This window comes from Salvelinus alpinus, chromosome 14 (genome assembly GCF_045679555.1).
Source record: "Salvelinus alpinus chromosome 14, SLU_Salpinus.1, whole genome shotgun sequence".
NCBI lineage: Eukaryota > Metazoa > Chordata > Actinopteri > Salmoniformes > Salmonidae > Salvelinus > Salvelinus alpinus.
In genome coordinates, this window is record NC_092099.1 from 50,081,027 (window position 1) to 50,108,773 (window position 27,747).

At 41.6% G+C, this 27,747-nt stretch overlaps 1 protein-coding gene across 6 annotated transcripts in view; it reads left to right on the forward strand.

Annotated features, from left to right (window-relative positions):
• Nucleotides 1-1,207: 1,207 nt before the first annotated feature.
• The window catches only part of LOC139539017 (methyl-CpG-binding domain protein 5-like), a 41,140-nt gene continuing 14,600 nt past the window's right edge, over nucleotides 1,208-27,747 (forward strand). For all 6 annotated transcript variants that reach the window (XR_011667854.1, XR_011667855.1, XR_011667853.1 and 3 more), the window contains exons 1-4: nucleotides 1,208-1,565; nucleotides 12,663-13,358; nucleotides 26,785-26,887; nucleotides 27,090-27,270. Coding sequence is in view for 1 of the 6 variants with exons in the window: in XM_071341687.1 (XP_071197788.1) it covers nucleotides 13,249-13,358; nucleotides 26,785-26,887; nucleotides 27,090-27,270 (394 nt within the window). In the remaining 5 variants the exon portion in view is untranslated. The remainder of the gene's footprint in view (nucleotides 1,566-12,662; nucleotides 13,359-26,784; nucleotides 26,888-27,089; nucleotides 27,271-27,747) is intronic.

Below are 27,747 nucleotides of genomic sequence, written 5' to 3' on the forward strand. Positions count from 1 at the left end.
TTCCCTTTCTCACGCCATGGGATGGAGGCATGATCCTGATGCTGCAGCAAGGCCCCTACAGTGAATTGAACATGCTGGGGCTTGATACACTTAAGATGTACGATAATACATACACTTAAGATGTATGTATAATAAATAAATACATGTGCACTTTTCTTTGCCTACTAGCATTAACTTATTTATTGAGGAACAATGTACTTACTATAACTATGATATGTGTTTTTATCACCTAGCTATCTTAAAGGTTGACTTTCGGGAAAAATAATGTCTTTAAACTGTATAACTAACTGATCAATGCACCATCATACCAGGTAATTTAATGCTTAAAAACAAACATTTATGAAAAAGACATTTGGCTACAGAAGTGCTATTTTTTGCCTATTTCTATAACTTCCGTCCAAACACATTCTGGATGAGTTATGCCGCGTTCAAAACAACTCGGAACTCGTAAATCCCCGACTTCAGTGGGTTCAAGACAACTCGGAACTCCGGAAAATAATAGCTCAGACTGGGAAAAATCGTTTTGAAAGGTCCTCCAACTCCGAATTCCAAGTCGAGAATCTTTCTAGAGCTCCGACTTTCCGGCCTGAATATCACTGACAACATGATTTGACCTCGTTTTAAAAAACAAAATCTTCAGTTCCCATTTGTCTTAAAAGCACCATTACTGGCTAGCTAAAGTGGCTTGTTGTATTTGCTACGTCGGTCGCGGCACGCATGACCAGAATGACACACCGACAACCACCAAAGAAAGGCACACTCCATTTATGTTCGAAAATTGAGAAAGGGGCGGAGTTGGACCGTTTTTTGTGCCCAAAGTCGACCTATAAGATGAATGCATTATTAACTGTAAATCGCTCTGCATAAGAGCGTCTGGTAAATAACAAAAATCCAAATGTATACACATTATTTACACTATCTATGAAAGTTGTGGTGGAAATCCTTCAAATTAAATACATTCAATGGGTCCATTATGAACTGTCCGGCAGTAGTGTACTATAAACACATAAAATAATCACAATATATTAAATAATCAGAATATGCCTGCATTATGGCATGCATCCACCACAATAATTTTGAAGATACTAGAATGTTTCAACATGTCTCCCTTTCTAAACCTTGCGTTCTTTTAACATTCTGTTGCATGCTGGGACAGATTTTCCAGGCTCCAGCTGTGGCGCATGCGCAAACCATCTCTCCCATCTTTCTATTCCCAACAAGCTCGAGAGAAATCTAGCAGTGGCACTTGTACGTGGGAGCGCTTTAATGTAGATTTTCAAAGGAATAGCAAACCTGAACCTCTTCTTCTTTTTTATTTTTACATTTCTCTACATATAATCCTGAAAAGCAAAATGTGAACTGTTGAAATGGAGGGCATGGTATTTTGGATTTGCTAAACCTTATTTCTGACTCTCAAGCCTCTCAGCAACAGACCTCTCCTGGTGTCTGTCTCAATTTTGGCCCTGGCTCGACTGACATTTCTGCAAAGGGCTTCGGTTCATGTTGTTATTGAACTAAATTCTCCGTGTCGTGTTTTTTGTCTTCTGAAATGGGAAGCTATGAAGGTAAGAGTGCTATATTAGTTTACACATTTTAAATAAACATTTATAGGCAACTCTAGCTGGCTAGCTAAATAGCTAACTAGAGACTAGTAACACCAAAATCTGTGTAAAATAAAATTCTATATTTTATCATACAGGACTACTGTTGTAGCTATCTTCACCATCCGTGTCGCTTGGCTGTGAAATTGCTCTTGCTGTGTTTGTTATGGCATCGTCAATAGCAGCAGGCTCGTACGCGTAGCTAGCCACCAGTAGGAAGCTTAAGTAAGGCTAGGTAGCCAGCTAGATAGCATGCTATCCCTAGAGGCCAATTATCAGCTGCAATTTAAATACTTTCTAGTTAGCAAGAAAGTTAGTTACCCTAACAGTTAGTGATCTACGCAGATTATTTTCCAGTCAAATCAGCACCCGACAACGTGCATGGTTTTCAAAATAGTGCGCGTGCTGCCTACCTCACGCACACACGACATAATGTCATCAATATGTAACGTTAACTACTTATGCCGTATTGTACTGTGGTTTCAGAGGAGTGCGGCTATGGCACAGTAATAATGTACTTGGCCTAATTGGTTCCCTCCTATATAGTGGATAGTGATGGCGATCCGTAATTTTATTTTTATTTTTTGTACTGTAATACCTAATATCAGAATGTTAGTTTTGCAGATGCTCGTATGGGTTTAGATGCCTGTTCAGCATCTGATCTGTTTGCAATGTTAATCAAAGCCTCTGCATAGGCCACCAGCAAACATCCCATAGGACAGAGAATTAAATCTTAGTAGATATTAATTTGAGAGAGAATAGAGTATTGCTCCACTGTCAAAACCTTAATTTTATGATAAAGGTAAGGACAAAAAATGGCCATGATGCATCAAGAGATACATTATTTGTTTCCCAACATCTTGGGGATTTTTGTGGTTTTCCTTTTCATTTCAGTTGAAAGTAATGTTATATACTAGTGTCTGATCTGTTGCTACCACATTCATGAACGATTACTGCTTTAGCGCCTATTGACGATAGTATCTTCTGACCAGGGGAGTTTTGTTAAGAGCGCGACGCTTGCACCCGTTTTTGGAAACATAAGGAACATATCTTTGATATCAGCCAAAAATAATAATAAAAAAACAGAAGGTTAAATTACTACACCTTTCATAGGGTTAGTGTCCCCACCTGTGCTAATTGGCTATATAGCCTGCTCTGAACACCTGTGTGTAACATGCTGACCGCGCATGCGTCTGTGTGCGCCTTCATGCCCGTGTTGATTTTGTCTATCCCTACTAAAAGCTTTCATGACATCCAGGTTAAAATATCAAAACCGACTGGATTAGCTGGATCTTTATAGATTTTTGACCCCATGTTGAGTCATACAAAATCGTTTGCGCTCTACTCTGACAATTCATCCACAGATAAAAAGGGGAATCCTAGTTCGTTTTTCTCCTTGTTCATTCTTCTTATTCTGTGGATTTTATATGGCAGTTGGCAACCAACTTTAAGGTGCATTACCACCAACAGGACTGTGTGGAGTGTGGCCCAGCTTCACCCTTCAATCATTTATATGCAGGTAGCTTAGTGGATAGAGCATTGGGCCAGTAACCAAAAGGCTGCTAGATCAAATCCCCGAGCTGACAAGGTAAAAATCTGTCGTTATGCCCCTGAATAAGGCAGTTAACCCACTGTTCCTAGGCTGTCATTGTAAATATGAATTTATGCTTAACTGACTTGCCTAGTTAAATAAATAAAAACTGAGGAGATGGGAGAGGCGGAACTTGTAGTGCATCAAGCATCTAAAATGCTTGATGGTTTTGCAGAAGCTCGTAGCCGAGCAGTTCGGATAAAATTATTGAATAATATGTTTATTTTGCAATGCTCGTGCACACAATTCGGGTGGTGTGGTCAGCGTGTAAAGGTAACTGGGGAGGAAGTGTAGTTCTTCAACTGAAGGCACACACACAGCTTGTGGATCTGTGCAGAACTGCTGCAGTGAGTGCATATTTTTTTATTTGAAAGATTCTTTCTAGCTGGTATGAAAGATAAGGGGCATATCAACGGATGTTTTCAAAAACCTGTATGACAGCGATGATTATTGACGTTTCTGAATGTTAAAACGCAGCGTCTGGGGTGTTGTACAAAACAAGGTCATCAGCGATTGGATCGTCTCTAACCAATCAGAGTATCAAAGCCAATGATTCATTTAGTAAACGCCACTTTGTCCCAACCCTTTTGGCTCTGGTCCAACCCATTGATTTCTTTGACCAATCAGAACCCTTTGAATGTGTTTACGTTCTAGTAGCCTATGATCAGTCGCAAGAAAAATATACCGAAGTGGGATCTCATCTTTCTATGCCTACTGCGTTAGGTTAGTGTTCTAGCTGGTTACTCAGATCCAGACTCATTAGCTAGCTCATTAGCTAGGCTAGCTGGTCTGGCCATTCTTTATAAACTACTGCGCGTTAATGGAATACTGAAATAAGACAAATATGTGTACAGGGTCAGTCTAATTACTAGAAGTTTACTTTATGGGTGTCGGTTTGAGCTGTCATAGCACAATAATAAACTCAGCAAAAAAATAAACGTCCCTTTTTCAGGACCCCGTCTTTCAAAGATAATTTGTAAACATCCAAATAACTTCACAGGTCTTCATTGTCAAGGGTTTAAACACTGTTTCAATGAACACATGCTTGTTCAATGAACCATAGACAATTAATGAACATGCACCTGTGGAACGGTTGTTAAGACACTAACAGCTTGCAGACGGTAGGCAATTAAGGTGACAGTTATGAAAACGTAGGACACTAAAGAGGCCTTTCTACTGACTCTGAAAAACACAAAAAGAAAGATGCCCAGGGTCCCTGCTCATTTTCGTGAATGTGCCTTGGGCATGCTGCAAGGAGGCATGAGGACTGCAGATGTGGCCAGGGCAATAAATTGCAATGTTCGTACTGTGAGACGCCTAAGACAGCGCTACAGGGAGACAGGACGGACAGCTGATCGTCCTCGCAGTGGCAGACCACGTGTAACAACACCTGCACAGGATCGGTACATCTGAACTTCACACCTGCGGGACAGGTACAGAATGGCAACAACTTCCTGAGTTACACCAGGAACACACAATCCCTCCATCAGTGCTCAGACTGTCCACAATAGGCTGGACTGAGGGCTTGTAGGCCTGTTGTAAGGCAGGTCTACACCAGACATCATCGGCAACAATGTTGCCTATGGGCACAAGCCCCCGTCGCTGAACCAGGCAGGACTGGGAAAAAGTGCTCTTCACTGACGAGTCGCGGTTTTGTCTCACCAGGGGTGATGGTCGGATTCGTGTTTATCGTCGAAGGAATGAGTGTTACACTGAGGAAGACATCCTCCTCCCTCATGTGGTACCCTTCCTGCAGGCTCATCCTGACATGACCCTCCGGCATGACAATGCCACCAGCCATACTGCTTGTTCTGTGTGTGATTTCCTGCAAGACAGGAATTTCGGTTTTCTGCCATGGCCAGCGAAGAGCCCGGATCTCAATCCCATTGACCATATCTGGGACCTGTTGGATCGGAGGGTGAAGGCTAGGGCCATTCCCCCCCCCCCAGAAATGTCTGGGAACTTGCAGGTGCCTTGGTGGATGAGTGGGGTAACATCTCACAGTAAGAACTGGCAAATCTGGTGTAGTCCATGATGAGGAGATGTACTGCAGTACTTAATGCAGCTGGTGGCCACACCAGATACTGACTTACTTTTGATTTTGGCCCCCCCCTCCCCTTTGTTCATGGACACATTATTCAATTTCTGTTAGTCACATGTCTGTGAAACTTTAGTTTGTCTCAGTTGTTGAATCTTATGTTCATACAAATATTTACACATGTTAAATTTGCGAAAATAAACGCAGTTGACAGTAAGAAGACATTTCTTTTTTTGCTGAGTTTACATCCCGCCGGACCACTTATTACTTCCCGTCTTTCATAAGTCCCATATTTATGGATGTGGAGGTTTATCAAATTATAGAACAGCACGGGAAAATCAATAAAATTTATGGGAGATGCTGAGACGCAAGGAGGGAGAGGTGCTCACTCCGTGTTCTTCTATACTCTGAGTTGATATTTACATAATGAGTTGTCCTCGTCCTCGACCACACCCACAAATTGGGGGAAAACGTTTTCCCATTGACCCTCATTGTAAAAGAGACGACTTTTGTCGAATTACATATCGTTTTTATACAGAAATAGCAAAACATGCCAAAAAGCGGCTGTGTTGTTCAGTGTACCTGTAACGGTCAAAAAGCCTAACCTACAGTCCGCAATGCTCCCACGCAGGGAATTATAAAATGCGTGGTTCGAGCACTGAATGCTGATTGGCTGACAGCCGTGGTATATACCACAGGTATGACAAAACATATATTTTTACTGCTCTAATTAAGTTGGTAACCAGTTTATAATAGCAATAAGGCATCTCAGGGGTTTGTGGTATATAGTCAATATACCATGGCTAAGGGCTGTATCCATGCACGACGCACCCCTTCGTGCCTTATTGCTTCAATAGAGCCTGCGAGAAGAGCCCTGTGACTTCAGGCTATTTGGTGTGGAAAATGTTGGGACCCGTTGTCAAAATAGGCTATACAGGTAAGAAGACATTTAACTTTAGTATAGTCCGTTTGTTACTCCACTCACAACTTCTAGCTTTATATTCGGTTTGTTAGTTTGTTGGCCTTTGTTAGATGTTCCGGGTGGTAGCTAGCACTCACTCATGTGGCTTCTAGCACCGTCTTGAAAAGGGGCATGATGGAAGCCCTACAATATTCTGTTTTTTTTTAAGTAGTGTGAACGCTCGGGAGCAGGCAATGTTGAAAAGTAATCATTAGACATGTTTTACTTTTCCTAGTGGTTAGAGCGTTGGGCCAGTAACCGAAAGGTTGCTAGATTGAATCCCCGAGCTGACAAGGTAAAAATCTGTCGTTCTGCCCCTGAACAAGGCAGTTAACCCGCTGTTCCTAGGCCGTCATTGTAAATAATAATTTGTTCTTAACTGACTTGTCTAGTTAAACTTTTTATTTTTATATATATATATATATATATATATATATACCTTTTTTGAATGTCGTTTTGTAATTGACTAAAACAAGCAGACAACAATAAAATTGCATTTTGAAAAAGGTCACGTTTTTGCTGTGAGCTGGTGGGGTAACCTAGGTAACCACAAGTTGTTTTCCCCACGGGCACGGCTGCAACGTTCTAACTAATACCGACTGGAACTATACACTGAGTGTACGAAACATTAGGAACATCTTCCAAATATTGAGTTGCCCTCATAACAGCCTCAATTCATTGGGGCATGGACTCTACAAGGTGCCAATTGTTCCACAGAGATGCTGGCCCATGTTGACTCTAAATCCTCCCACAGTTGTGTGAAGTTGGCTGGATGTCCACCCTCTGAATGGCACGCATACACAATCCATGTCTGATTTGTCTCAAGGCTTAAAAATCCTTCTTTAACATGTCTCTTCCACTTAATTTACACTGATTTGAAGTGGATTTAACAAGTGACATCAATAAGGGATCATAGCTTTCACCTGGATTCACTTGCTTAGTCTGTCATGGAAAGAGGTGTTCCTAATGTTTTGTACACTCAGTGTAGATAACATGAATACTGATGAAACGGGGACTGCTGTCTTGATGGAGGGCTGTCATATGAATATAATTAAAAAGTTTGGCTCACTTGGCTTTCTCTGGGCAGACTGCTATCATTGTGCGCTTCAACCATCCTATCAGAACGGAGATGGCACCTAGGACTGACCAGCGACACTTTGCTTCTTGAATGTCCAATTTCTTGACTGCTGACCTTTTTAAGATGTGAATGTCTATTTCAGACTCTGTAACATTTGTAATGGAGGATCTAACATCCGTGAGTTGTTTTTACTTTCTAAATTAATAATGGAAATTACTATATTTTCAAAATTATTGTTTTTGTGTTCAGCCAAGCCTTTGAAATGGCAATCCATGTATTGACCTAAGACTCAGACTTTTGCTAATATGTTCAGTCTCCCCAAAAAGCTTTTGTGTACTCCCTCCAGGAGTACTATAGAATAAACACAGATCCAAAGTTTCACTTATTTTTTTGTCCATTCTGTGAGATGCACAATATAGAGCCCAGCCCTATTGGGCAGAATCAGAAATCTGCTCCAGTGTTTACAATGATAAGCTCAAATGACAACTGCTTATAAAAACATACGGTTGAATTCCAGTGCGGTCTCACGCTGGATAAATTTATCCGACAGCCTGATACGTTACTGGACATTTTAGTTTGTGTGTGATATGTATGAGGTGGGAAGGCCTTTAAGACCACCGACAGCGGGGAAAGAAGTTATACTAGCCTACACTGTTTACCTCAAGGGAGAAAGTCGTTTTTGTTTTAGAGCTGTGGCAGCAGCATTCAAACATTGGGATATACAGCATATCGTGAATCGCCAATGTTTGGGGGGGGAAACGTGATCATTTTTAGACCATATCGCCCAGCCCTAACCTGAGCTGAGTCGTAAGTGAGACTAGGCATCTACCACCTCACTACCACTATTAGATAGCCAATGAATATACAGTGCATTCGGGAAAGTATTCAGACCCCTTGACTTTTTCCACATTTTTACATTGCAGCCTTATTCTAAAATTGATTGAGGGGGAAAAAACGATTTAATCTACACACAATACCCCATAATGACAAAGCAAAAACAGGTCTTTATACATTTTTGCAAATGTATAAGAAGTAAAAAAAAAAAAAAATGGGATATTACATTTACATAGGTATTCAGACCCTTTACTCTGTATTTTGGTTGAAGCACCTTTGGCAGCGATTACAGCCTCGAGTCTTCTTGAGTATGACACTACAAGCTTGGCACACCTGTATTTGGGGGCTTCCTCCCATTCCTCTCTGTAGATCCTCTCAAGCTCTGTCAGGTTAAATGGGGAGCGTTGCTGCACAGCTATTTTCAGGTCTCCAGAGATGTTCGATCAGGTTCACGTCCGGGCTCTGGCTGGTCCACTCAAGGACATTCAGATACTTGTCCCGAAGCCACTCCTGCGTTGTCTTGGCTGTGTGCTTAGGGTCATTGTCCTGTTGGAAGGTGAACCTTCACCCCCAGTCTGAGGTCCAGAGCGCTCTTCATCAAGGATCTCTGTACTTTTCTCTGTTCACCTTTCCCTCGATCCTGACTAGACCCTCAGTCCCTGTTGCTGAAAATCATCCACACAGCATGATGCCTTCACCACCGTGCTTCACCGTAGGGATGGTGTCAGGTTTCCTTTAGATGTGACGTTTGGCATTTAGGCCAATATATCTTGGTTTCATCAGGCCAGAGAATCTAGTTTCACATGGGCTGACGGTGTTTAGGTGCCTTTTTCTAAACTCCAAGCGGCCTGTCATGTGCCTTTTACAGAGGAGTAGCTTCCGTCTGGCCACTCTACCGTAAAGGCCTGATTGGCGGAGTGCTGCAGAGATGATTGTCATTCTGGAAGGTTCTCACAGCTCCACAGAGGAACTCTGGAGCTCTGTCAGAGTGCCCATCTGGTTCTTGGTCACCTTCCTGACCAAGTTATTTCTCCCCCGATTGCTCAGTTTGGCCAATCGGACAGCTCTAGTAAGAGGCTTGACGTTCTTGAAGAATGACGTTCTTGGGGACCCTTCAATACTACACTTCTGTGCCTCAACACAATCCTGTCTCGGAGCTCTACAGAAAATTCCTTCGACCTCATAGCTTGGTTTTTGCTCTGACGTGCACTGTCAACCGTGGGACCTTATATAGACAGGTGTGTGCCTTTCCAAATCATGTCCAACCAATTTAATTTACCACAGGTGGACTCCCAAGTTGTAGAAACATTTCAACGATGATCAATGGAAACAGGATGCACTTGAGCACAATTGAGTCTTATAACAAATGATCTGAATACTTATGTAGATGAGGTATTTCCGTTTTTTATTTTTAATACATTTCTAAAAGCCTGTTTTCAATTTGTCATTATGGGGTATTGTGTGTAGCTTGCTGATTGCCAAAAATATTTATACATTTTAGAATAAGGCTATAATGTTACAAAATGTGGAAAATTTCTGATGGTGAACCTGAACAATCAAAATAAAATCTATTGTAAGCCCCATTCAGCAGGTAGGTCTATAACCATAAGATGACCGTTGTCTCCGGTAGCTTTAGTTTATTCCTGTAAAACACAATTTTCAACAGCGCATGGATAACAATAATCTAGCAAATTACATATGTTGTAATATCGGGTAAGCCATTTTAGCATTTGAATGCTGAAGATGCCCGCAGAATAGATGTGCAAGATTAGGAACATGCCACCTACCGTGCGAAGCTGGGCACATTGTGCAGCTTGTTTAAGCTACTGGTATTCCCTGGGGTTGTTCGGCATGCACAATTACTTATATATCAATGACTATCAACACAGTTACCCGCTTAGTTCAAGACTAAAGGAGAGGACCCATCAGTTATCACAAAATATGAGGTGTTTTTGGAAGGTAGAAAGAAAGTAATTTGAGCAAAACATTTTAGTGAATCAGTGATTTTGTAACGTTTGAATCGATGTTCTGACCGATGCATGCTACATTTGGATCGGTTTGGGTTCCTCGGACCTATGCACTTGCGTCTTAAACATTTTAATCGTTACATCGCTAGTATACTGCATTTTACTATACCGGTATTGATACACACACCGGTGTGGATTTTTACTTTACATTCTAACATCATTTTGTTTGATTTGTTTAATTAAATGATTCCGTAGTTACTCATTCTTGCAATAATCCGTTTTTATCGCCAGTACAAAACTGCTAACAGCTGAGCACTGCTAGCTAAATGCTAGCACAACTAGTCAACAACTTCGGAGTAGAGACCCCCGGAAATCGTCCGACTGCCCTTTTTATTAAGATCTGCAAATTTAACCCAAAAGTACATGGTCAAAGATGAGGATGATGATAATATTCTGATACAAAAAAAAAATGTTAGAGGCATGCTAAGACAAAATGCACTTGACAGTGTTTAAATTATAACAAATTTGTGCAGGAAATTGAAGAAAACTATGGACGTGAAGGCTGGAATTGAACAAATAACTATAGAAATGGCAACCATTGATCGAGTACCAGAGTTTGAGGCTACAAAATAGGATTTCGTTGTTCTACAAATAAGACTACTTCACTTTCAGTAATGTCTTACTATTTTTGGTTGTAGTTTGTTTGAACAGTATAAAGCAATCAGAATGGAGAAAGCCCATTTTTAAAACCCCTTAGAATGAATTTTATGGCATCCTAGGGTCATGCGCTACCCATAAAGCAAGTTATTATTCAGAAACGTCAAATAGCTTCATACCGTCAATGACAAAAATACCATGATATATTTTGGCCATATTGCCCAGCACTAAGGCCCAGTGTGCCTGCTTTCCATTTTATTATCCAGGGAATATTTTTTATTGTGCTGTACGGGTACTTGGGCTGCATTTACATGTCGTTCTAATTCACTGGGTCAATCGTTTTTTTTCTCATCTGGCGTGGAGTTGGATTGTTTGTTCACGATATCACAAGTAGAGATACTGTGTTCCTGGAACTCTACACTGCCAAAATATTTGAAGCTGTTGAATCTAACCCTGAAGCCCCCCCCCCCCCCCCCTTGCTACAGCTACCTTGCATCCAAGAGAGCCTGGCCTATTTTTCAACTCGCTCTGTTTCCCTCCAAGCTATGGAGCAGTGGCGGAACACTGGAGAGCCATGCAGTGTTTTATGGCTGATTTATCATGTGGGAGGGACTAGTAGGCCTATCATGCTCTACAAATGTGCCTGGCTTTTAGGCACACATACTGTGGAGGGTAAAACACGATTAAGCCTCAAATTACACACCTTCGATTTTTGTTTTGTTCTACAGTCCATATTTGTGATTATTTTGACTGTGCAGGCTTTCAGTCAACTATGAAAATAAAGGACGGCACGATGATGTTAGGCTAACAATCAGATTTGAATATTGGCCTTTGCTGTTCCGTTTGTCCTCTTTCAGACATATCCCAAGGGTGTCTGTGACAGTGGCACTACCACTGCTCTCGATCATGGAGGAATTTTGTGTGTGTGTGTGTGTGCGCTCTGATTTAATACCAAGCCATTTTGTATTGGTATCTAGGCGAAGGAAGGCACCCTTGCTTTAATTACCAGCGTTTTCTGTGCACGCTCGGCTGTGTGGATGAGTCATCCGTCACAGAAAATGCACAGCGAGCGTGATTCACACTCTGTAATGCAATATCAAAGTGCTGCTGTTTTTATTTCACCCCAGAGTTACAGATAAGTTGTCAGTCTGACAGGCCTGGCGGTGAAGACGAGCACCTCATAGCCCAGGAAACACACAGGGCTATCGAGTGTTTGAGCCCCTGGCAGGCCCGCTGTCACCTTTACACTCCCACTATTTCAGCAAGAGAATTCACAAGAGATGGAGACAGATTTGACCATTCAGATGACAGAATGCAATACTTTTGTTAAAATTAAACAACAAAAATGAAAATATAGCTAATAAAGTCTCATATATTTGTCCTCCAAATCCACCCACCTAGAAATGGCTGTGGGAGGGGGAATATTCCCATCCTATTGCCACAACTGATCTCTTAAGGTATTGGCCAGAGAAGGGCTTGGTTAAAAAGGGGAATGGGAGGTAGGTAGACTGGTCCATTGCCGTGGCGACTCAGTATCATTAAGCCTTAGCAGTATTCAGAGTCACGTCAGTGCCTGGAACAATGGCATCCAATCCATCATGATTTTGTGACCATTCACTCAGCATATAGCCTAATACAGCTAACTACCGCTATTGACTTCTACCACTACAACTAGTCCTAATTACATTGAAGAGCGATTTCTTTCTTAGAGGAAAAACTATATTTTTAAACATGCACAATGGATTTAACATTTATTTTGGATTATGCAAAAGTTCTGCAAAGCCTGTTTTGTGTGGGAAATATTTAGAAATATTATTCTCAATGAGCTCCTACTCATTGAGAGTATTTAGACTATAAATATATTTAGACTATAAATATATTCCTAAAAGCTTTTTGTAGTAAATTTGACGGTGTTACTTTTTACTTGTTTTACAGGTTGGAATATATGGGACAGTGGCTGCTTTAATCCTTTATCCTCTCTGGGATGATGTAATGCTGACACAACCTGCAACATGAGGAGTTTTAAGGTGCCAGCGGCAGTTAGTATCAGCCAGAGCTCACTTAATCACCATTGATCACCAGATCCATCCAGATTTGTCCAATGTCAGCTTCTGCGAACTGAAAGTGAAACATTGGTCTGTGAGAGAGGACGCCTGGGCAGCTCTACTTCAAGTTCCCTCAGGTCACCCATCTCAAATGTCGGCAGGTTCTCCCACCATTACCATGGCCTCACAAAAACATTGATGAAAATGGTGATTTAAACATGACGACATTAAACAGGATGGGGACAAAGGGCCTCAAAGGCCTGGTTCCACAGTGAACCTGTCCCAGAAGAGGCAGGCAACGGTGGGATTGGCAGTTGGCAGTTCCAACCATCGAAGCTGTTGTAGCACATCATCTCTTGCTTGGTCAGTTCACTCCTGAGAGACCCCAGGATGACGCACACTAGTCTGAGCTCTCTGACAGACTTGTGATATCTCACATCGCAAGGGTGTAGTTGTGCGGACTTGAGGAGTGGACAATGAACAGAACAAAGAAGTATGAAGGTCTGTGTTCTGAGGGGAAGCCCCCGGCTGAAGTCCCTATAGGTTGGCAGCGGAGGATCACCCACAGCGGGGTTGTCTACATAAGGTAAGGACCTACTCTACCTGTATTTAAACTAGCCTGGGGCCCATCTGCCCAATCATAATTTAGGCTAATGACTTCTTTCATTCTACAGGAAGATTTTCATGTAACTGTCTGTAACCATTTGAAATGTGTTTGTTGAACAGGTTCCTTCATACAGTATGTATGTATGTATGTATGTATATATATATATATATATATATATATATTTATTATTATTTTTATTTATTTTTATTTGCATATTAAGACCACTATACCCTTTCGATTGTCCTTTTACTTTATATTCTCAGAGATGCTTGTCATTAGGGATGTAACGATTCACTGATACGCATCGGTCCCCGATTTGACATGTTTAAGTGTTTTTGTCCCCCGGGTGACGCAACGGTCTAAGGCACTGCATATCAGTGCTAGAGGCGTCACTACAGACCCTGGTTCGATTCCAGGCTGTATCACAACCGGCCGTGATTGGGAGTCCCATAGGGCAGCGCACAATTGGCTCAGCGTCGTTAGGGTTTGGCCGGGGTAGGCCGTCATTGTAAATAAGAATTTGCCTAGTTAAATAAATACAATAAAAAGTTATGATCAGTCCGTGGAACCCACACCGATCCAAATGTAGCATCTGTCAGAAAATCTATTCAAACGTTACGAATCTCTGATTTACTCAAATGTTTTGTACTTTCTACCTTCCAAAAAGACCTCATATTTTGTAACAGCTGATGCGTCCTCTCCTTCAGTGTGAAACTAAGCATGTAACTGTGTTGATAGTCATGGATAAACAAGTCATTGTGCATGCCAAACAACCCCAGGGAATATCACTAGCCTAAACAAACTACACAATGTGCCCAGCTTCGCAAGGTAGGCGGCATGTTCCTAATCTTGCACATCTATTCTGCGGGCATCTTCAGCATTCAAATGCTAAAATTGCTTGCGCGATATTAGGTTGTCACTCAACTAATAAAGCCTATGTAATTATGCCATATTGAAAATTGTGTTTTACCGGAATAAAAGTAATTTACCGGAGACAACTCATCTTGCTGAATGGGACCTACAATACGATTTATTTTGATTGTTCAGGTTCACCATCAGCAATAGTTTTGATAGTTTTGCTTTAATTAATCAGTCTATATGGTCATTTTTAGATATACAGGGAAAAGGTGATCGTTTTATAACGAGGACAGCAATCACTTTTGTTAGGCGTGCTGCATGGCCGACGTGAGAGGAGAAGTTCACTCTGTAAAACTTTAAAACAGTCAAAACCATATGATTTTGAGATGGGGTGAAATCCAAAGTTGTCTTATATGTTCATTGGGTATGTTTAGCTGGCACCTAACAAACTAGTTTACACACACACACACACACACACACACACACACACACACACAGCAAGCTGGTACTTAACAAACTGTACAGGCTATAAACAAGCAGAAAATGTGTATCTGGACGCTGTTTTTCTGATTGCTGGTGATTTTTAATTCCGCGTTAAGACACGCGATGCCCAACTTCCATCAACACGTCTCCTTTGCGACTAGGGGTGATAAATTCCTAGATCACCTTTTGGCTAATCAGATTATGACTCTGTACTCCTGCTTCCTGTTTACAAGCAGAAGCTCACCAGAATCAGATATTTTGCTACAGGACTGCTTTGCTAGCGCTGATTGGAATATTTTTTGGGAATCCGCCGATAACATCGAGCGAACCACCTCCGTCATTGGCTTCATTAGGAAATGCATCAGCGTCATTGTCCCCACAGTGCAGATGTTCTGCTTCCCCAATCAAAAGCCCTGGATTAACACTGAGGATGGCGCTAAGCTAGCGCACATGGCTGCCGATCACAACCCTGAGGCTACTGCTGAGGACAGGAACAAGTACAAGAAGTCCATCGATGACCTCTGCAGAGTCATCAAACAAGCAAACGGACCATATGGGAATTAGGTGGAAATATCAAAATCAAACTATTTGTCACATGCGCCGAATACAAGTGTAGACCTTACAGTGAAATGCTTACTTATACAAGCCCTTAACCAACAGTGCAGTTCAAGAAGAGCTAAGAAAAATATTTACCAAATACAGTAAAAAAATATATATAAAAATAACATTAACGAGGCTATATACAGGGGGTACTGGTACCGTGTCAGTGTGCGGGGGTACAGGTTAGTTGAGATCATTTGTACATGTAGGTAGGGGTGAAGTGACTATGCATAGATAATAAACAGTGAGCAGCAGAAGTGTACAAAACAAATGGAGAGGGGGGCTCAATGTAATAGTCCGGTGGCTATTTGATTAATTGTTCAGCAGTCTTATGGCTTGGGGGGGTAGAGGCTGTTAAGGAGCCTTTTGGTCCTAGATTTGGCGCTCTGGTACTGCTTGCCGTGCAGTAGCAGAGAAAGTCTATGACTTGGGTGACTGGAGACTCTGACAATTTTATGGTCTTTCTTCTGACACCGCCTACTATATAGGTCCTATTGGATTAGTGTCCCGCTCCTTGAAAGCGGCAGCTCTAGCCTTTAGCTCGATGCGGATGTTGCCTGTAATCCATGGCTTCTTGTTGGGATATGTACGTACGGTCGTTGTGGGGACGATGTCATTGATGCACTTATTGATGAAGCCGATGACTGAGGTGGTATACTCCTCAATGCCATTGGATGAATCTCGGAACATATTCCAGTCTGTGCTAGCAAAACAGTCCTGTAGCGTAGCATCCGAGTCATCTGACCACTTCCGTATTGAGTGAGTCACTGGTACTACCTACTTTAGTTTTTGCATATATGCAGGAATCCGGAGGATGTAATTATGGTCAGATTGGCCAAATGAAGGGCGGGGGAGAGCTTTGTATGCATCCCTGTGTGTGGAGGTAATGTGGTCTAGAATTGTTTTTCCTCTGGTTGCACATGTGACATGCTGGTAAAACAAATTTAAGTTTACCTGCATTAAAGTCCCGGCCACTAGGAGTGACGCTTCTGGATTAGCATTTTCTTGTTTGCTTATGGCCTTATAGAGTTGGTTGAGTGCGGTCTTAGTGCCAGCATCGGTCTGTGGTGGTAAATAGACGGCTACGAATAATATAGATAGAGCATCTTATGATGAGCTGTAGACCACACTATCTCAGGCGAGCAATACCTCGAGACTTCTTTAATATTAGACATCGTGCACCAGCTGTTATTGACAAAAATACACAAATTCAGCCACGACTGTGAAACATAAGATATAACAGTTCTTAATGTCCCGTTGGTAGGATAATCGTAGGTCATCAAATTTATTTTCCCATGATTGCAAGTAGAACGGAAGGCAGTGGGAGTTTACTCGATCGACTACGGATTCTCAGAAGGCAGCTCGATCTACGTCCTCTTTTCCTCAGTCTTTTCTTCACGCAAATGACAGGGATCTGGGCCTGTTCCCGGGAGAGCAGTATATCCTTTTCATCGGATTTGTTTAAGGAAAAAGCTTCTTCCAGTTCGTGGTGAATAATCGCTGTTCTGATGTCCAGAAGTTATTTTCGGTCATAAGAGACGGTAGCAGCAGCATTCTGTACAAAATGATGAGAACTACATTGAAATGGGTTTCACTTATATTGGGACTAGTGCCTTTCCTCAGCCACAGTGTGTTATATGTGCAAAAGTACTATCTCAGAACTCGATGAAACCTTCACTCTTGCGCAGACATTTAGAAACAAAACATGCCAATTTCAAAAATAAGCCACGGGAGTTTTTTGAGTGAGAATTAAGGCTTTCGAGTAGTAAGACATGTATAAAAGCAACAGATACCATTAATAAGAAGGGGCAAGAAGCATCTTATATGGTGAGCTACCGAGTGGCTAGGACAGGCAATCCCCATGCTATTGTGGAGGACTTAATTCTTCCTGCTGCCGCGAATATGGCTGGGACAATGCTGGGGGAAAAGGCCCAAAAAACTATATAGACAATGCATCAAACAACACTGTTTCACGACGCATCAGTGACATTGCAGGAGATGTTTTGAAACAATTACTGCTTCACATACAAGCCAGTGAATTATATGGGTTGCAGCTGGATGAGTCAACAGACGTGGCGCCTTATGTCCCTTACGTTTATGGGGGGTCAATTAAGGAAGACATCCTCTTCTGCAAACCACTGGAAACCAGGACAACAGGAGAGGATATTTTTAAAGTACTGGACAGCTTTGTGACATCAAATGGTCTTTGGGCATGACAGGGAGACGTAGTGGAGTGGTAATGCCGTGCAATCAGTTGCTCCTGACGCCACTTGGGTACACTGCAGCATCTACCGAGAGGCTCTTGCTGCCAAGGGAATGCCTGACAGCTTGAAAGACGTTTTGGACACTACAATGAAAAGGGTTAACTTTGTTAAAACAAGGCCCCTGAACTCCCGTGTATTTTCTGCACTATTACATGGTCGCTGCCCATATCATTGTAACGCGTTTACAACATACAGATGTGCGCTGGTTATCAAGGGGGAAACTATTGATGTTTTTTTTTTATAATTGAGAGATGAGCTTAGTTTTCTTTACTGACTATAATTTTCACTTGTCTGACCGCTTGCATGAGGCGCGTCGTGTGAGAAACTCGTCATATCTGGGGGATGTTTTTTCTCGCCTGAATGATCTAGGATTACAGACACTCTCCGCAACTATATTCAATGTGCGGGACAAAATTGAGGCTATGATTAAGAAGTTGGAGCTCTTTGCGTTAACAAGGACACCACACAGGTCTTTCCATCATTGTATTATTTTTTTTGTGTGCAAATGAACTCAAGCTTACGGACAATGTTAAATGTGATATAGCGAAGCACCTGAGTGAGTCGGGTGCGCAATTATGCAGGTACTTTCCTGAAACGGATGACACAAACAACTGGATTTGTTATCCCTTTCATGCCCTGCCTCCAGTCCACTTAACACTATCTGAACAAGAGAGCCGCATCGAAATTGCAACAAGCGGTTCTGTGAAAATTGAATTTAATCAGAAGCCACCGCCAGATTTCTGGATTGGGCTGCGCTCAGAGTATCCTGCCTTGGCAAATCGTGCTGTTAAGACACTGATGGCCTTTGCAACCACGTACCTATGTGAGTGTGTTCTCGGCCCTCATTAGCATGAAAACTAAATACAGGCACAGACTGTGTGGAAAATGATTTAAGACTGACTCTCTCCAATACAACCCTACATTGCAGAGTTATGTGCATCCTTTCAAGCACACCCTTCTGACTAACCTGTGGAGAGTTATTCACAATTTTTGATGATGAATAAGGTTTTATATGTAAGATGGCTAAGTAAAGAGCAAAATTATTTATTATTATATTGTATGTGCCCTAGTCCTATAAGAGCTCTGTCACTTCCCATGAGCTGGGTTGTGACACTCACACTTATTCTTATGTTTAATAAATGTATCGTATAGTGTGGGGGGTGGGGGGGGCAGGCTTACAATGATGTCCAAAAAATATTTGAGAGTGCGCTGACCCTGGTGCTAGAGGGGGTACGCAGCTGGAGGTTGAATATTTGAAGGGGTACGGGACTATAAAAAGTTCGGTAACCACTGGTCTAAGTGAATGTTGGAGATATTCAGAATATGAATGTCATCTATTGCTAGCAAGTTATTAATTTCATGTACCTTGTTTCTTAACCTACATATGTTAACGTGGGCTATTTTGACCACTGTTCTGGGATGCTTGCTTGTTTTCTTAGCTCTACTGGGAAGCTTAGCAGAAGTAGATATTCTCATGTTATTTATGTTAGTGCAGGGTGAGCTGCACACAGTGGACTTCCAACTAGGGCACACCGGCTCATTGCTAACAGCATAAATCTGATTCATAGACACGTGATTGCTGCATACAATAGCTGTAGGATCAGCAGAGGCATTCAGGGCAGTTAGAGGGACATAAATTAGGTTACTTACATTGTCTACCTATGTCCCTGGTATAATGTACATTTGCTAAAGCATTATGATGACTCAGCGACACAATGGTCGGGATTAACTGAGCTGGGGTCACTGAGCTGCATTGTCTCAACGCAGCCTTATAATGCTGTGAAAGGATTCAGGAACCCAAATGATTTGGGTGGATCCCATCCTCCTTATAAAATGTGTTTTGTTTCCAAAAGGTATTGAAATTGTCAACAAAAGTTATACCCATTGAGCTGCAGTAATCACATAACCAGTTGTGAAGAGAAAGAATCCTGAAAAGCCAACTGACATTTACTCCTGAGGTGCTGCACCCTCGACAACTACTGTGATTATTATTATTTGACCATGCTGGTCATTTATGAACATTTGAACATCTTGGCCATGTTCTGTTATAATCTCCACCCGGCACAGCCAGAAGAGGACTGGCCACCCCTCATAGCCTGGTTCCTCTCTAGGTTTCCTAGGTTTTGGCCTTTTCTAGGGAGTTTTTCCTAGCCACTGTGCTTCTACACCTGCATTGCTTGCTGTTTGGGGTTTTAGGCTGGGTTTCTGTACAGCACTTTGAGATATCAGCTGATGTAAGAAGGGCTATATAAATAAATTTGATTTGATTTAAAGCGTTCAATGCCACGATTCAGAGAGGGCACAGGACCAGATATGATGAGTCTTTTATTAGTGTCTAGCAGAGAGTCAATCAGCTCTTTGAAATCCAGTTTCAACTGTTCAGAGCTGCCCTTCATAATGTCATTAAAATCCACCGAAACTACAATAGAATCGATGTCCTGGCGTAGTACATTTAGGAGCAGCTTAGTAATGTCATTTACTCGAGCCCTGGGATAGGACACTGTTTTTGCACCAGGAACAGTCACATTTCTTACCTTGGAGCTGCCCAAAATCACAGCTGGCGAGAAGGACAAGGAAATCTGCCCACTCCCACTTTTCACAGGATGGTGCAGGCCTCCAGACAGATGGAGATGCCCCGCTTGATCCAGAGCAGGGATGAAAGGTTGCCAACGTCGACTTCTAAATCGTAGGAGTAGGCACAGCGGCTGCAGACACAGGTACCCCCAGCAACGAAGGTGTAGGAAGATCAGGCTACAGCGCGGCGAAACTATTCAATATTTGTATCCGCTCCGGACCTCTCTTTGGGAATGTAGACTGCTTTGCGGGAGGCTGCTGTTTTTGGCTTCCGCGGCTCGTGACATGCGACGATCTTTGATTGCCATGCTCCTCATGCTGTGCTCCTTCGACTCTATAAGATGGGGGAGGAGAGGCAGAGATGGCTCCCCTGGCGAACGAACTCCGGGCAACACCAGCCAGTCGGATAATGACAAACAACAAGATGGAGATTCATCCAACATGCGAGAACGCCGTCAAGCCACCGGCGGAGAAAGGGTAAACATTCCACTCTGCATTTCCCCCAGTTTCTTACATTGACTGGCTACCTGCGTGGTTAAAGAAGCCACCTCAAGCCTATAATCCTTGCTGCAATGGAACTCTGAGTGATCCAGTTTTTCCCGAACAAAGCGTAGTGAATACAGCTCCTACAGCGCTGGAACCATTCATTTACTTTTTCAGAGGAATCCATTGGAAAACTCATCTGGGACTAACTTCGTTAGCTTGATGGCTAACGTTAGCAGTTTAGCTTGGTTAGCGTCTCTTTCAAGCCGACTTTAAGCGGGAATCTGGGATAAGAAATAGCGGTCCTAGCTGTTAAAAGCTAACCAAGTCAAAGAATCCATGAAAAAACTATTTTGGTATTTATGTTTAACAAAGATTGGTTATGTTTTAGTTAAAATAACAAACTGGGTGTTTCCAGTATACAGTGTTCAGCTGCGCACTCTGACGTCAGGACCAAAAATGTAATCCCAAAGGTGTTCTATGGGGTTGAGGTCAGGGCTCTGTGCAGGCCAGTCAAGTTCTTTCACACCAATCTCAAGAAACACTTTCTGTATGGATCTCGCTTTGTGGACAGGGGCATTGTCATGCTGAAACAGGAAAGGGCCTTCTCCAAAATGTTGCCACAAAGTTGGAAGCACAGAATCATCTAGAATGTCTTGTATGCTGTAGCGTTAAAATTTCACTGGAACTAAGGGGCCTAGCCCGAACCATGAAAAACAGTCCCAGACCATTATTCCTCCTCCACCAAACTTTACATTTGGCATTATGCATTTGGGCAGGTAGTGCTCTCACGGCATCCGCCAAATCCAGATTAGTCCGTAGGACTGCCAGATGGGGAAGGATGATTCATCCATCCAGAGTCCAATGGCGGCGATCTTTACACCACTCCAGGCGACGCTTGGCATTGCGCATGGTGATCTTACTCTTGTGCGCGGTGGCTCGGCCATAGAAACCCATTTCATGAAGTTCTCGACAAACAGTTATTGTGCTGACGTTGCTTCCAGGGGCAGTTTGGAACTCTGTAGTGGGTGATGCAACCGAGGACAGGCGGTATTTACGCTCTACGCGCTTAAGCACTTGTTCTGTGAGCTTGTGTGGCCTACCACTTCACTGCTGAGCCGTTGTTGCTCCTAGACGTTTCCACTTCACAGTAACAGCACTTACAGTTGACTGGGGCAGCTCAAGCAGGGCAGAAATTTGACTAACTGACTGGTTGGAAAGGTGGCATCCTATGACGGTGCCACGTTGAGTCACTGAGCTCTTCAGTACGGCCATTCTACTGCCAGTGTTTGTCTATGGAGATTGCATGGCGGTGTGCTTGATTGTATACACCTGTCAGCAACAGGTGTGGCTGAAATATGCTAATCCACTCATTGCTTCTACACCTGCATTGCTTGCTGTTTGGGGTTTTAGGCTGGGTTTCTGTACAGCACTTTGAGATATCAGCTGATGTAAGAAGCGCTTTAGAAATGAATTTGATTTGAACGGGTGTCCACATGGTTTTGTGTATATATAGTGTATCTACAACTATCGCTCCAGTATCCCTGCACATTGAATATGGTACTGGAACTGACCGACCCTGTATATAGTATGCTTGCTTATGTTCCTGTGTAGCTCAGTTGGTTGAGCAACGGCAGGGTTTTGGGTTCTATTTCCACAGGGGACCAGTATGACAAAAGTATGAAAATGTATGCACTGACTACTCTCGCTCTGTAGAAGAGCATCTGCTAAATTACTCAAATGTAAATATAATAAAATAAAAATGTTACTTTAGTTTTACCTGTTTACTACTGTATTGTTGGGTGTAGAGCTAACAAGATAGGCATTTCACTGTACTTGTGCGCATGACCTTGAAACAAGTGCTGATTTCAGAACCAAAGTGGGGTGACAACTTTTGCGTTAAATAGCAATTGCATCTACGTTTTGGGGAATATTCAGAGGTGGAAACTTTCCGTGGGAATTAACGGGAATATATGGAAATGAATGTTAATGCCATTTGAAACTTCTTAAGCTAGCGGAACCCCTCGACAACATCCGCTGAAAATTCCAAAATATGTTTTTGAAATATTAAACTTTCATACAAGTGCAATACACCAAATTAAAGCTTAACTTCTTGTTAATCTACCCATTGTGTCCGATTTCAAAAAGGCTTTACAGCGAAAGCACACCATATGATTATGTTATGTCAGAGCCTAGTCACAAAAAAACATACAGCCATTTTCCAGCCAAAGAGAGGAGTCACAAAAAGCAGAAATAGAGAAAATTAATCACTAACCTTTGATCTTCATCAGGTGGCACTCATAGGACTTCATGTTACACAATACATGTATGTTTTGTTCGATAAAGTTCATATTTATATCCAAAAATCTCAGTTTACATTGGCGCGTTATGTTCAGTAATGTTGTGCCTCGAAAACATCCGGCGAATTTGCAGAGCCACATCAATTTACAGAAATACTCATCATAAACTTTGATAAAAGATACAAGTGTTATGCACAGAATTAAAGATATTCTTCTCCTTAATGCAACCGCTGTCAGATTTCAAAAAAGTTTTACGGAAAAAGCACACATGCAATAATCTGAGTACAGCGGTCAGACACAAAAACAAGCCATACAGATACCCGCCATGTTGTGGAGTCAGCAAAAGTCAGAAATAGCGTTATAAATATTCACTTACCTTTTATGATCTTCATCAGAATGCACTCCCAGGAATCCCAGTTCCACAAATGTTTGTTTTGTTCGATAAAGTCCATTTTATGTCCAAATACAATTATTCACTCCCCCTTCACAGTAGAAGCCCGAAACAAGGTTCTAAAGACTGTTGATTTAAAGATGTAGACTGTACATTTACACTGTTTCTTGGAAAGGCAATGAGTTGAACAACTACAAACCTCAGATTTCCCACTTCCTGGTTGGATTTTTCTCAGGTTTTCTCCTGCCAAATACGTTCTGTTATACTCACAGACATGATTCAAACAGTTTTAGAAACTTTAGAGTGTTTTCTATCCAAATCTACTAATAATATGCATATCTTAGCTTCTGGGCCTGAGTAGCAGGCAGTTTACTTTGGACACGCTTTTCATCCGGATGTGAAAATACTGCCACCTATCCCAGAGAAGTTAACAAGTTAGACATGATTTAAACACACTTTGCTGTAGACTACTATTTTCTAGTTAACAAAAAAACATATTGGTCACATAAAATATATTCACCCCACCCAGTATTGTAATCAAAACTTACCATAAAATATATTCACCCCACCCAGTATTGTAATCAAAACTTACCATAAAATATATTCACCCTACCCAGTATTGTAATCAAAACTTACCATAAAATATATTCACCCCACCCAGTATTGTAATCAAAACTTACCATAAAATATATTCACCCCACCCAGTATTGTAATCAAAACTTACCATAAAATATATTCACCCTACCCAGTATTGTAATCAAAACTTACCATAAAATATATTCACCCTACCCAGTATTGTAATCAAAACTTACCATAAAATATATTCACCCCACCCAGTATTGTAATCAAAACTTACCATAAAATATATTCACCCTACCCAGTATTGTAATCAAAACTTACCATAAAATATATTCACCCTAACCAGTATTGTAATCAAAACTTACCATAAAATATATTCACCCCACCCAGTATTGTAATCAAAACTTACCATAAAATATATTCACCCTACCCAGTATTGTAATCAAAACTTACCATAAAATATATTCACCCTACCCAGTATTGTAATCAAAACTTACCATAAAATATATTCACCCCACCCAGTATTGTAATCAAAACTTACCATAAAATATATTCACCCCACCCAGTATTGTAATCAAAACTTACCATAAAATATATTCACCCTACCCAGTATTGTAATCAAAACTTACCATAAAATATATTCACCCTACCCAGTATTGTAATCAAAACTTACCATAAAATATATTCACCCCACCCAGTATTGTAATCAAAACTTACCATAAAATATATTCACCCCACCCAGTATTGTAATCAAAACTTACCATAAAATATATTCACCCTACCCAGTATTGTAATCAAAACTTACCATAAAATATATTCACCCTACCCAGTATTGTAATCAAAACTTACCATAAAATATATTCACCCTAACCAGTATTGTAATCAAAACTTACCATAAAATATATTCACCCCACCCAGTATTGTAATCAAAACTTACCATAAAATATATTCACCCTACCCAGTATTGTAATCAAAACTTACCATAAAATATATTCACCCTACCCAGTATTGTAATCAAAACTTACCATAAAATATATTCACCCCACCCAGTATTGTAATCAAAACTTACCATAAAATATATTCACCCCACCCAGTATTGTAATCAAAACTTACCATAAAATATATTCACCCTACCCAGTATTGTAATCAAAACTTACCATAAAATATATTCACCCCACCCAGTATTGTAATCAAAACTTACCATAAAATATATTCACCCCACCCAGTATTGTAATCAAAACTTACCATAAAATATATTCACCCCACCCAGTATTGTAATCAAAACTTACCATAAAATATATTCACCCCACCCAGTATTGTAATCAAAACTTACCATAAAATATATTCACCCCACCCAGTATTGTAATCAAAACTTACCATAAAATATATTCACCCCACCCAGTATTGTAATCAAAACTTACCATAAAATATATTCACCCTACCCAGTATTGTAATCAAAACTTACCATAAAATATATTCACCCTACCCAGTATTGTAATCAAAACTTGGCTCAGACAGTTTAGTAGTGTGGGCTCAATAGCATCTCATTAGTGTGCAAGATCTTGAGAATCAGCTGTACATGTGATGGAAGAATGCACTGTGCATGCTGAGGGTTGCAATTCCATTGAATTGGGAATAGTTTAACCAAAATATGCTACAAGACCTAGAATTGCCTTATGTGTATCCCACAAAAAAGGTTCACTGTTATAAGCTAACTTTTTTGATGAATTTAAGCAAAATTCCCCAAATTCCCGGGCTTAACTTCCCATGGAACATTTCTGGGAAAATTCAGGAAATGTACAGGGAAGTTTCTGACCCTTTGCAACCCTAATTGTATCTGCCTACTCTGGTCTGGGCACCTACGCTCTAGCCAACAGCTCGATGATACAGTGCGGGTAGGCTGTGTGGGTAGACTAGTCTACATGATGAGATGATGGATAAGAGCGAGAATATTTTTATTTGTCAAATGGCAGCCAAGCATCGATGATCATGTCACCAGAATAAGACCCTCAATATTTATTGGAAAGCAACATCAAGCTCATCACCATGCACTTTCACCACCCAGTGAAGTTAATAACTTATTTTATCTGTAGTCTAATAAACTGTGTGGTTTCCCGAGTCGAAGTGGGGAGGACTATACACCACATTGCGTGACTCCAAATTTTCTTTGACATGATGGTTATTATATCAATATTGTCTGTCCATGAGCTGTAGTGAAGGGAAGCGTTTCAATACCAGGGCCAGTCAAGCATAACACCTTCCAGAATCCAATATTGCCACCCTCCCTCTTCATATGAAGTATATTCCCTTTCTGGTGGGCAGATCTGTGCTACATGGCCTTGAGGGGAAGCATGTTTGAGAACAGTGACTGTATTATACAGAGAAAATTGTGTCCTCTGAAAAACTGTGAAACGCTGTCGGGATCTGTGTTTTATGGCACCATAATTCTCCACGCGTCAGCCGCTTTTTACTCCCTTTCATTAAGATCTTTTTTTTGGTGTGACGCTTGTTTAAATTATTTTTTATTTTTTTACTCCGGAAACGAGCCTTTTAAGCTGATGACACTCTTGTTGTCATTGTGAGGTGAGCCGTTGTCATGGTAATGTGGCCCTCCCATGTTTTGTGAGCTTTGCTTTTTTTGCTGTGCCTGATTTACTTTATCCAGGCCATTTTGATATATAAATGAATGTGTATGGTTGTGTCCCGTATGGTACCCTATTCCCTGTATAGTGCACTACTTTTGACCAGAACCACTTTAGGGAATAGGGGGCCATTTCTGATGCAGACTGTCTTTATTTAGCTACTGTATGGTTGTGCTACTGTATGCCGTTAACGTTGGTCAGTCACAGAACTTCTCCTCTTCCGCTTTCCAGTCCCAGTGGCTCTGTGCTAGCCTGTCTGGAGCAGGTGAAGAGCTACCTGCTGACTGATGGCACCTGCAAGTGTGGCCTGGAGTGTCCTCTCACCATTCACAAGGTGAGCCAGCCAGGAGTTGTTTGTAGGTGTGTGATGGGGCAACTCCTGGTAGCTGGGTCATAAAGTTCAAGGGAAAACACACTGCACATGCTACTGACCACTAACACACTTCTAACTGTAGCCAGGGTTGGAGGAGAGAGGTGACACGTATGTTTTAGGAGTAGCCACTGACACACGCTAACATCTTTCACCCCCCCCTCAGATATTCAGCTTTGACCCCGGGGCGGCTGTCAAGCATAGGATGGCTGAGGATGCACGAGCCGATGCCGATGTCGCCAAGCTGTGTATCCACAAGAGGAAGATCATTGCCACGGCAACTCTGCACAGGAACATGGAGTCACTGCACCCCTCGCTGGCTCTGGCTAGTCACGGTAGTGGCACTGGTATGTGGAAGTTGTTTCTCAATTTGAGAGGCAAGCTTGCCCTCTGGTCCTCTGTAGCTCAGTTGGTAAAAGCATGACTCTTGCAACGCCACGATAGTGGGTTCGATTCCCGGGGCCAGCAATACGTGAAATGTATGCACGCATGTCTAAGTCACTTTGGATGAAAGCATCTGCTAAATGGTTATTATTATTATTTATATTATAACAATCCAACCATTCATATAGCTTATTGGTTGATAATGAAGTTCAATATCTCATATCTGATCACGTTCAGAAATAGGCCTATACAAAGAAACATTCTACAAACTATATTAAAAAGAAATGGGAGGAGGAACTTAACATGGTTGAACATATTAGAGACTCAACAAAGCTCCACCAACTCAAGATCATGGAGAGAATTCTGTTGGAAGAATGTTATATGTTTCTTAGTAACACCTAAACTGAAATCAAAACAGACTGGCTCCCTACACCCTTGTT